Source organism: Carassius auratus, chromosome 11 (genome assembly GCF_003368295.1).
Source record: "Carassius auratus strain Wakin chromosome 11, ASM336829v1, whole genome shotgun sequence".
Taxonomy (NCBI): Eukaryota; Metazoa; Chordata; class Actinopteri; order Cypriniformes; family Cyprinidae; genus Carassius; species Carassius auratus.
Window position 1 is genome coordinate 8,060,349 of NC_039253.1, and position 12,216 is coordinate 8,072,564.

Consider the following 12,216-nt stretch of genomic DNA (forward strand, 5'->3'; position numbering starts at 1 on the left):
GTTGTTGTTGTTTTTTTCCTGTGGAAATCATGCCTGTCTGAGTCTGTGTTTGAGAGCTTGAACTTGTTTAGCTGTAAGAGAGAGAGAGAAAAACTCGCTGTTTTTCCCATCACAGTTCGTCCTTATGTAACACTTACATAACCCATAAACTTGCTGTCTATGCAAATGCTTTAGACAAACACTACGATAAGAGTAGGGTTACAAATATTCCAGCCTCACACCTCCTAACTAAAGTCCGTGCATTTTTGATAAGGTTTTGTGGCGCACTTATTCTCCAAAAAGACTTCGGACCCAAAGCAGAGAACATAATTGATTTTTTTTTTTTAAGTCTTTGTAACTGCGTTACATTTCTTGGAAGATGAATAACGTCCTCTTCTAATGCTCGCTAGCTGTTGAATTAGGTTAAGACGCCCCGCGTGCCTGTGTGTGTGTGTGTGTGTGCTCGATCCTGTCACATGTAGAGCCACACGGTAGGCCGCGCGCACTGCACCGAAGCACGGGGAGCCACATGCCACGCCTCCAGCGCAGTCTGCACGATACAATAATATGCTACAATTGCGAGACAGCAGTATTATCTGTCTGTAAATGATTAATATCTATAAATTAATTAATTTAATTTGTATTAATCTAGTTAATATAACTGAGACACACACACACACACACACAAACACACACACACACACACACATATATATATATATATATATATATATATATATATATATATATATATATATATATATATTTTTTTTTTTTTTAATTATTATTCTTTTTTTGCTATTTAGTAGCATATCCTTATCATTTGTCTATTTTTGTTTCAAAATTAGCTATTAACTACGTATGGTACCAGAGCAGGGTGATAACATTTAAATAGAAAGGTTTATGTGTCTTACTGATGCATGACTGAATGAATGAATGAAATGAAATAAAGTGACCATATTGTTGGCTGTTAGATTTAAAGTTAACATTGGGCTATGCTTAGTGTATAAAAACAAACAAACAAAAACAATTGTAATGACAAAAGAATAACATTTGCGCTACATATACTATGCGTTTGATATATTATTGAGGAAATACAGTACTTTTGATAAATAAATAAAAAAACAATATGTAAGTTTGCATGATAGACTGATGCAGCAGCAAGGAAAGGTTCTCATCTTTTTATTCTAAAGCTTTTAGCGCTCTCGCGTGGACTATCCAAAAACTGCAACGAATGTTAAATGTTTTCTTACTAACCGCAAAATGTTTATTGTACAAAAAAAAAAGACGCTACAGTGTGTGTGTGTGTATTTACTCACATTTTCTATATTTGACTATATTTTGCTCTACAATTACTATATTTTGCTATATTTACAACAATCTACTTATTGTTTAACTTAATATTTGAATGCTCAAATGTTTTTAATGTTCATTTAATTCTTACTGTAATTTTAAGTAATATTATAATTTTGTTTGTATGAAACGAATGAAACCGCAGACAGAAGGCAAAAGGGCCAACAAGAGCTAAGCATCTCTCGGGGAACTCCTTCAAGACTGTTGGAAGACCATTTGAGGTGACTACCTCTTGAAGCTCATCAAGAGAATGCCAAGAGTGTGCAAAGCAGTAATCAAAGCAAAAGGTGGCTACTTTGAAGAACCTACAATATGACATATTTCATATGTTTCACTTTTTTGTTATGTATATAATTCCATATATAATTCCACATGTGTTAATTCATAGTTTTGATGCCTTCAGTGTGAATCTACAATTTTCATGAAAATAAAGAAAACTCTTTGAATGAGAAGGTGTGTCCAGTATATGTATATGTATATATGTATGTATATATATATATATATATGATTAGGATTTTTATAAAGATCAAAGTCTGTTATCTAAGTTATTAGTATAATACATTACATTACACATTTTAGGTAACAATCGTACGATCTTGTATCATATTGACACAAAAATTCAAAAAGTATAGGAACATACACTGTAGCCTATATTCCATTCATTGTGATTAACAACTTGAAGCGCATTAAACTTTACAGTAAATAAAGGTTTCCCAAACTGCGGTTTGTGTGAACCGCAGGGGGTTTGTGAGTTTAAGCAAAAGCTAACAATTAATTAAATCATAAAGGTATAACCTAAATAAAGTCATTCAAAAAAAAAAAAAAAATATTTACAATAAATATATATTTGTTTACCTGCTTGTCACGTGGCCTCTTAACTGTCACCTGTCCCTTCAGAGGACATGCCTACATTTACTTCACTAAAACAAATAAATCCTTATCTAATCATGAAAAATATATATCGTTTTCGTTGCTTTTTATTATCACATCTTAGAAATCATCATAAATTATATATCGACCGAAGGCTTAAAACAAGGAGACTTTTTAGTATATTTTAGAAAGGAACATTTAAAAGATGAAAAAGAGGAAATTAGGGATAATCAATGAACTATGACAAAAGTATTGCTATTGTGTGAATAATATGTAATCATGTAATCAATAAAAAGTAACTGTAGTCTGATTACAGATATTTTAAAATGTAATTTAATCTAAATACATAATCCAGATCACATGTAATCAGTTACCCGGATCTCTCTCTCTCTCTCTCTCTCTCTCTCTCTCTCTCTGTGTGTGTGTGTGTGATAGATAGATAGATAGATAGATAGATAGATAGATAGATAGATAGATAGATAGATAGATAGATAGATAGATAGATAGATAGATATGATGCAATGCATTTATTTGTTTGCTCGTTTTTATAAATAAACAAAAATATGTTTGCAGATGTTGGAGAATGAAGTTTTTAGTCAAACATTCCAACTCAACTTTACCTTATTTATTTGATTGTATCTATGTATGTAACGTTATCTGTCTGTAGCACAGCAGCGTGTCGTCTATGGTCGTAACTTTTATTAGTAACGATTATTCACGGCGCGGCGCGGTAATTGTGCGTCATTTGTTGTCACCTGACCTTTGTCTCAGCCGCTTCCTCTTTCTCCTCGAGTCCTCCAGCAGGAACAGATCTACCCCATCATCAGAGTTTGGTCATCCAGCAGCGCAGAGATGTTGGCCCTCATCCACCGGCTCCTGGACTGGTTCAGGTCGCTCTTCTGGAAAGAGGAGATGGAGCTAACGCTGGTGGGACTGCAGTACTCTGGAAAAACCACTTTTGTCAACGTGATTGCTGTAAGTCTGCTTTCATTCCTCTCAGTTTGAACACTTGTCATGTCATTGCCTGCCGGGGTGGAGAACAGATGCTTCTCATACCTGTTTATGTGAGCAGTGTGCTCTTATGAGTCATGGCGTGATGTTTCCCATGGATTGCTTGACGTTTTAACTTATATATGAAATATGTATTGCTATTATCTCAAGGTTGGAGGACTTTAATGACTTTTAGGGAGGATGAGATGCCACTGGTGTGGTTTAGTTTGTAAGTCGAATGTAATCAGTTTAATAAAACCTATATAATGTAATAGAATATATGAATGTACAGTAATATAATATGATGATCATCAAACACAAAATTTGATAATGATTATGTCAGTGCCAGATGTGTTTTTTGATTGCCTTCATAGATCGTTTTCAGCAATAAAAACATAACAATGTGACTCAGAGCAGATGTTATTTATGAGAGTAAAGTAATTTTTTGTTTTTGTTTTTGTTTTTTGGACAAGTCAGTGCTGGTTCATTGCGGTTTTGCATTTTTAGTTACCTAAGGTTTCTCAGTTGTATGCTTGGTACTATAATGGAATCGTGGAATCCACAAAGTAACCTTTAAATAAACCCCAGTGTGACCCATAGTACAGCAGCTTTGATCTGTTATTAGGCAAAGTTCCCAGGTACAAGTGACCGTCCCAATGGGGGTTCTTGAACCGTGAGAGTTGCCCTTTCACCTCTCATAGATGCTTCTGCAATGCAACACGAAGAATTTACAAACCCAGTACATCTGGCTTTGAAACTTAATGCAAAAGATCGAATTCTTGATCGAATGCTTTGAAGATTTTCAAATGCAGATCAACATGCAGTTACATAGTTGAAATTCTTAGGTGTTTTGTAATATAGCCATGAAATTAGCTAAGCTCTTGTATTTTTTTCATCAACGTAAGGGTTTTGCATGATTCTTTTCTGCTAGTCTGGTCATTTCAATGAAGACATGATCCCTACAGTCGGCTTCAACATGAGGAAAGTCACCAAAGGCAACGTAACAATAAAAGTAAGTCTCATCTACACACATCATACTTCTGCCTCAAGCATGGTTTTCTTGGATCCAGATAATATAGACTCTTTAATGCAAATTATACGCATCACAAGTTCAATGTTTCATTGCCAGTGCCTTCTATCATGTCCTGCTTTTGCATAGATTTGGGATATAGGTGGGCAGCCACGGTTCAGGAGCATGTGGGAGCGATACTGCCGGGGCGTCAATGCCATCGTGTGAGTACAGCATCCATAGAGACCTTATTTTATTGAGTCTGGAATACTTGATTCTGATCAGTCAGTGCCCTTGAGCGGTTAGATGTTTTTGCATAATGACCAATAAAATGCATCTAGAAGCTAGATAAGAGAGAGAGTAAGTTGTAATTCATGTATTCCTGTGATGCAAAGTTGAATTTTCAGCATCATCACTCCAGTCTTCATTGTCACATGATCTGATCATCAATGTTGAAAAATGTTCTTGCTATTTAATATTTTTTGGAAACTGTGATGCATTTCTTAGTGATTCTTTGAATTAAAAAAAAAAAAATAAATAAATAAAAGCTTTTTTTAAATAAATAAATGAATAAATGCTTTTACTGTCACTTTTGATTAATTCAACCCATCCTTGAAGAATAAAATGATGAAATTCTTGTTTGTTTAAAAAAAAAAAAAAAAATCTTACTCCAAACTTTTAAATGATAGTGTATAATAAATAAATAAATAGACATGGTTTCAGACAGTGTCCATTTTGTTGCTTATTATTTTTCTTAGCTCAAGATATAAACTATTATACAAGAAAACAGAATAGTTGAATCAGATCAGTATTTCTGGTCCATTTACTTTTACATTTACTTTACTTTTGATAAGTAGCTGTGTAATAAATGAACGATTGTACAATCAACTAATCAACAAAATAAACCCCTACACGTTGAGATTCTGATCACCCTTTCAGGGTTTATTTTGCGACTGGCTGACTGTAAATCATCCCTAACCAGAAGTTTTAGTTTTGACATGATCAACGCCTGCATTAAGGACTCTGTTGGTGTTTTCAGGTATATGGTTGACTCTGCTGATCGCGAAAAGGTCGAAGCCTCGAGGAACGAGCTGCACAACTTGTTAGACAAACCACAGCTGCAAGGCATTCCTGTAAGGACAATTCACTACTGTGGTTGATTATTTCCCCTTGTGCTGTTAATACAGGACTGTTCTATTTATTAATACCTTGTGCTGTTTTATTACTGCTGCATTTTCCAAAACAATAGAAAACCAAGCCTAGCCATCACACCACACCTTTTCCAGATCCTTCCCCACTGCTGTGTTGTATTCACCGAGCATGACTAAGCATCTCTGTCGTCAGCTCCTGTGGTCCGAGATGTCCTCACTGGGGGCATTATAGCGCTTATCTTCAGCAGAGAAATCAGCACAGAGGAAACAGATCGCTCATTGATTTTCAGTCTGTTGGGAGTGATGGACGTCTACTATTTGCCAAAGTGAACAATTTAAAAAGACAGCTTTAACACAATCTAATGTAGAACCAGCACCCAATAACATAAATCTTGGAAGCAAAAGTGTGAAACAGGCCGTTTAAACAAAAAGAGGTTCAAGACAACTCATTCTTTATCTTTCACAGGTACTGGTCCTTGGCAACAAAAGAGACCTCCCCAGTGCACTAGATGAGAAGCAAATAATCGAAAAGATGTAAGACTGTTTCTTTTCTTTACAGTCGGGGGACCACACCCAAATCTTGAGTTCATGTGAGGCTACTCTCAAAAATGGCATATTATTTTTGTCATTTTGTTGCCTTTTCCCGCAGGAACCTATCTGCCATTCAAGACAGAGAGATCTGCTGCTACTCCATTTCATGCAAAGAGAAAGACAATATAGGTGAGAGTGTATGCATTTTATAAACAACCAAATATAAAACTGTGAAGTTTGGTCAGTAAAAACATCCTAGCAATTGCATAGTATAGACCCTTGAATTGTGGCGGTAAACACTAAATCTAGTGATGATGTTATTGACGTTGAAAGCCTTTTTTATTGGGTATCATCTTCATTACTTGAAAAGTTAATGCTAGGATTTCTTGAAAAAGTATGAGAACATTATGTGCATCCATAACTGCAAAAAGAAGAAGGCCTGTTGGAGTTAAGTGGCTAATACTGAATCAAATGACTCATGAATCACCTCACTGTGACTCATTCACGGTACAGCGTTTGAGTGTCGGTTGTGATTTCATCTCGATTTCCTCTAATCTGAGAAGCTGTCCATTTGCCTTTGTTACACTACATTACTCACAGTTTTTTTTATTAGCTTTACAAGCATCAAATTAACAGAGAAAAGCCTAATGCTATAATGTGAAGCAGCTGTTCCCAAACAATGACAAATACTTCAAGCTAACATGCGCAAGAAACTAATTGTAATAGCGTAAAAAGTTTTTTGTGAGACATTTACTTGTTTATCTGTCACTAAAGACAGTTTTAGTTTATATTACAACCATCACTTAGCAGTCATTCATGTGTTAGGTCATAGAAGTTTGCTTCTGTCATCAAATAACTGCATATAAGAAAGTGAATTAGCATTAGGACTGTCACTAACTTCAAATAAAGTATCAAAAGCAAGTATCACATGGTTTTATTGAACAAATCCAGTTTAAATTCGTAATATAATCATAATTTATGAACATTGTGTATTATATCAATGCCTGCAGAGGGCGCCAACTTCCTGACAATTGTTTTTACACTTCAGCCAACAGCGCGAGCTAATCCTCGTGAAACATAGGCTCATTGTGTTTATACTTTACCATACAAATATTCAAACTCAAACTTTCTAAAGTCTACTTTTTAAATGAAGATTGAAAAAGTTCTTGTAAGCTTAAAGGTGGTGACATTGACTGGTGTAGTTTGTTTATAGCCTGATTAACTTTTTTACTTCTGGCATGATTGTATTTGGGCTAAATGTGGAAGAATCACACTTTTGTAGGTCACAGAGCCTATTTTATGCAATAATCCAAAGGTCAGTGGAAAAATCCTATTAACTTTCTATTCAGGGAACCAGTGTAATGACTTCTGGGTTGGCCTTCAAAATAATGTCATCCATGCAGCACTCTGTTGATCCAATTTGATGAAATTTGAGCAAACATTGCATAAAACCAGCAATAATTGTTCTTATTTGTATTTACAAGCTGCAGTGTGTGACATCTGCAATATTATATCATGTTTTTTTTTCATGAAATATTTTGTACTACTTAATTGCTGTCAAACAGCCCATTGTTTTGAAAGCGCCACAAAGGTGAGAAATCAAAATATGTGTACTTTTAAATTTGGATATTATAAAAACATAATTCCTTCCTCAGATATCACACTGCAGTGGCTGATCCAGCATTCAAAATCTCGGAGGAGTTGAAAGCAGACCCCGTCCTGCCCTCGTTCCAGCTCCCAGCTCAGCCCAGCGCTCTTCAAACCGGCCGGCCCTTTCCTGTGAGCAGTGACTGTCCCTCTCAGCCGCATCTGTCTGTCCATTCACTCTCTATTACACAGTGAACTGTCCGTAAAGCATCTTCACCGGTGGGCCTCAGACTCCTCTCAGCTCATGGTTGCTATCAGTTGAATGGATTTTTTTATTTTTTATTGAAGCTAAACCACTTATGGTTAACCTTGACATGGTTTAAATCAGTTTCAGAGTTTGCATTCTTATCCTGTGAAATAAGTTTGTGGTATTGTTTGGGGTTTTCTTTTGTTCTGCTTGGTTTATTGTTTTTGTATTATTTTTGCGGTATTTTTACCACAAAGAGTGTTTAGAATGAACATTTGAGTAGCTAGTATTGTACATTTAGGGCTTCAGTGCTTTTAAATGTACACTACTTTATAAAAGTTTTAGGACAGAAAGAATTTTTGATTACTTTTATTATTGTGCAAGGATGCATTAAATCGATCAAAAGTGACAGTAAAGTTAAATAGATGCTCTTTAATTGAACTTTGTTCTTCAAAGAAGGTGTCAGTTTCTAGATAAATATTAAGCAACTTTAATAAAAATAAGAAATGTTTCTTGAGCAGTAAATCAGAATATTAAAATGATTTCTCATGTGACACTCAAGACTGGAGTAATGATGTTGAAAATTCAGCTTTGCCATCACAGAATTAAATATATTTTAAAACATATTCAAATAGAAAAGTTATTTTAAATCATAATAACCTCTAACAATATCACTCTATTTTTTATCAAATGTATACGGTTTTGGTGATCATAAGAGACTCTTTCCAAAAACCTCAAGAAATCTTTCTGACGCCAAACTTTTGAATGCTAGTGTACATGCAGCTGACGTTTTTCCTTTACTCCATGTTAACTCTAAGCCCCACCTCCCAAAACTATTTGTGAAATAATCATATTTTATATTTGCTTTATAGCCGGCTGACCAGTTGGATGAATAGACGTTTACCAATATCTGCCTTTCAGCAAATCTGGACATTCAGCTAGCTGATGGTTATAATTAATATTCATGATTCAAGATGATTTTATAGTGCCTCTCCTCATGATTTAGATCATCTTAATGGCTCTGTTTAAATCTTTTCCTATTTGACTCTCATTACAATAACATAGCCCAATTTATTAGTATTCAGGACCCACAGCTCATGGGCATGCTTCACACACTGAAGCCCTGAGCATGAAACATCTCAATTCTGAAAACTGTCCTCTAATGGGATCCTGTGTTTGTCAGAGCAGACTTCTGATAGACATCTTGGCATTTACATTAATTAGTGAGCCTAAAAGTTAAGTGCCTTTTGCAGATACTAACATTTTTAAAGCCCAAAATGGGTATATTGTGCTTTCTTTCCGACCAAGTCCCAAAATGCTGCACAGTTCTTCTTCCTGTCTTCTAAAGATGAGTTTTACATCTAAAACAACATTGCAGACATCTGCTCTTTATGACGTATTATTACTGACTCCCCATTAGCTGCGTGAGTCAGTAGTTTCCCGCTCATTGCTTGAAGACTGAGATGAATAGATTTACTGCTCTAGTTTTCAGATTGTTCTCGCGTCTCTAATCTACCTCAGTGGTGTCATGAGCTACAGCAAGCGTTCAGAGAGTTGTGCACCGTGATGAGAGAGAGCTTAAACTCGAATAATTCAATCCAAGATATGCTTATGTTTTTTTTTTACGAAGCAACCTTAAAGATTTCTTCATATTTGTGTTGATCTTTATGCACTGTAATTGGTGATTCTGCCGAGAAATCTAAGATATATCCCTGAGAACAAAGGCTTTTGATTGTATATGTGTGTAAAAATGTGCAAAAGTATATGAGAAAATTACAGTTTTTGAGAAGCATTGGTTGTTCTGCCATAAAAAGGCCTGATAGGTGCATCAATTACAGACTAAGCATTAAATACAAATGTTGTTCATACAAATACTAGTTGAGAGAGAGACACACACACACAAAACATTTCCAAATAAGCTGTTTTTTCTTTTTTTTTTTCTTTTTTGGGTGGGGTGGGGGGTCTTTTACAAAAGTTATTGGCATTTATGATCTACATAAAATTGTATGTAATTTATCAAGATTGAATGTTGTTTAACTTGTTTATAAAGGGCTTTAATATATGATACATGCATTTTTTTAAATTTTCTTTAGCTTTTACCCCCCTCTGTTTTCAAACCATCTATGTCAAATGGGTGCCCACAAGTCCCAGACTGTTATTAATTTTTACCGGACATATTAATGGCCTTGTTATAATATTGTAATTTGTGATTATCTTGACATTGCTGAGACATTACTGCAGCCTAGTAATACAAGAATGGAGGTCACATCTTCACCGTTCACATTTCTCTCTTCCTCTGTGCATTTCTTCATTCATTCATTCACTCAGACATGATGTGTGTTGTTGGTTCTGCTCATCTAAAAGAAGCAGGTCTGTGGCCAAAGCTTGTTTCCTTGTGTGATTATCTCTGTGCCGCCTTCAAACACTATACAGAATGGTGTCTCCTCTCCTTCATGTGACTATCCACACATGAAAAATCAATGGATCTGTTGCATACTTTGTATATAAGCAAATGTAAAGCTTTTTTATTTGTTTTGCAGAGTGCTCTTATTTGTGTCTCTTGCATTATATAGTTTTGTGATCGCTCAATAAATTGTTTTTTAGGGTGACTCAAGTCTTAGCATGGTCATGTTTACGATTACATTTGACAATTAAAGGTTGAGAGCGAGTTGTTGGCTTTTGAAATTCTAAAGTGATGTAATCGGATCTTTTTCCAGACAAAATGTCATGCAAAAAATGCATGCTCATTCTTTACTCATTTCACTTTTCCCTCACATTTTTACAATTGTTAAGTCACTAAAACTTATCACAAATGGAAGTATGGCAATTGAGTAATTAAAAGAAGTAAACATCAATACCTGTCATGCGCATAATGTACATATTACAACAAAACTAATTTCAACCGTATACATATTTTTAAGTTGGTATAATTCTTTAGGGGCTTAATTCAATGTTTGCAACATACATTGGTTAAAATTCTACAAAGGTCCTCTAAAATAATACAATTTTTAACTTGTCAAAAATAGCTGTGTTCACAGCCACAGTTTCATCGTCTCTTTAAATGATAATGAGCTCACATTTGTGTTTAATCCCTTGGTAATATTAGTTTTTTGTGTTGATTGTTCAAGGTTTAATAATAATAATAATAATAACAAAAATTATACAGGTTTGGACCTAGCCAATAAGGGACTGGCTGGGTTTTTTTTTTTTTTTTTTTTTTTGAGCTTTTCTGAACTGGTAGACATGACAGAAACCTAACTAAATGTAAATAAATAACTAAATTGAAAAATTCATCCCATGTCCCCTTTATGATCCTAAGAAAAAAAAACATTCTGTCAAATGTATTAAAACCTTACACTGCTAGTGTAGCTGTAAAGTGGGCTGTAATGCAAAGACTGGTCATATTTATTGATTACAATAATGAATCAATATTATGCATATTAATTAATTGATTTAATATTGGCTAGAACAAACCATAACATTTACCCCCATTTGCATAACATAAACAAAAATACCCTTGTAAGCCTACTGTTATCAGCAGTTTATTTTTTGGTCGCCCGTGGGTTTTTGCAGTGTGTCAAGAGACCACATGGTGGCAACAGAGAGCCACAGAGCCGCATTTATGTTTGAGTTCGTTTTAAACTAGTTGCGTGCCAGTTTTTAAACTGTTCAAAGCTTAAAAGCATAGTGAAGTATCTGATAAAATAGGTTTTATATCAGTGAGCTAACTGTTTTGATACCTGCAGCACCTTTTTGTGTAAAGACTCCACTCTATTCCACTTACTACACTCTGGTGAGTAGGCTACACTTATGAGAATGGTACGCCACAAAAAAACAACACTAACAGAAAAAAATTACTTTAGAAGCTCTGTTAAATTTGTCTATATCCTAGCTAATCTGTCTGGATATATACACACAGAACTGAAATACGGTACTGAAGATATGTTCCATGGTTTTCTGTAGGCCTATCAGGACATAATAAAACATTATCTTGTCCTTGGCAGGTTTTAAAATTTGGAAAGTAAAACCTCAAATGAACAACCACACATGACAAAGGACACCCTTACTGTTAGTAGCAGTCAGGAATGGCTAATCAAAGGCATATGATTAACTGATCATCAGCAAATGTGAGCACCTCTATAAAAGCAGAAGTTTTAGCAGTTTGCTGGTCTGGAGCCTTCGGGTGAGTGTTAACACGATGCCAAGGAGGTAAGACGCAGCAATGATCTTAGAGAAGCAATTGTCGCTGCCATCAATCTGGGAAAAGTACAATTGCAGTTTCCAAACAATGTGAAGTCCATCATTCTACAGTGAAGAAAATTAATTCACTAGTGACAGACACTCAAAACAGACACCAATCCTCCCAGGAGTGGGGAAATCCACTCCAAGATCAGACCGTGAAACGCTCAGAGAAATGGCAAACAACCCAAGAACTTCACCGCAGACTCTACAGGCCTCAGTTAACATGTTAAATGACAAAGTTCATGATGTATGGCATG

At 35.2% G+C, this 12,216-nt stretch overlaps 1 protein-coding gene across 1 annotated transcript; it reads left to right on the plus strand.

Moving 5' to 3' along the window:
- Nucleotides 1–2,912: 2,912 nt before the first annotated feature.
- Nucleotides 2,913–10,331, plus strand: LOC113110918 (ADP-ribosylation factor-like protein 8B). Its single transcript, XM_026275208.1, has 7 exons — nucleotides 2,913–3,177; nucleotides 4,124–4,204; nucleotides 4,352–4,425; nucleotides 5,241–5,334; nucleotides 5,819–5,886; nucleotides 6,002–6,072; nucleotides 7,539–10,331. The coding sequence occupies exons 1-7, from the start codon at nucleotides 3,055–3,057 to the stop codon at nucleotides 7,586–7,588; spliced, it is 561 nt and encodes a 186-aa protein (XP_026130993.1). The 5' UTR covers nucleotides 2,913–3,054; the 3' UTR covers nucleotides 7,589–10,331.
- The last annotated feature ends 1,885 nt before the right edge of the window (nucleotides 10,332–12,216 follow it).

Excerpts from the sequence above, each read along its gene's own strand:
- LOC113110918 (XM_026275208.1), top strand. The coding sequence starts at position 3,055 with ATGTTGGCCCTCATCCACCGGCTCCTGGACTGGTTCAGGTCGCTCTTC. Across the intron at positions 4,426-5,240 it reads CGGGGCGTCAATGCCATCGT|GTATATGGTTGACTCTGCTG; the intron begins GTGAGTACAGCA and ends TGGTGTTTTCAG. Across the intron at positions 5,335-5,818 it reads CACAGCTGCAAGGCATTCCT|GTACTGGTCCTTGGCAACAA; the intron begins GTAAGGACAATT and ends TATCTTTCACAG.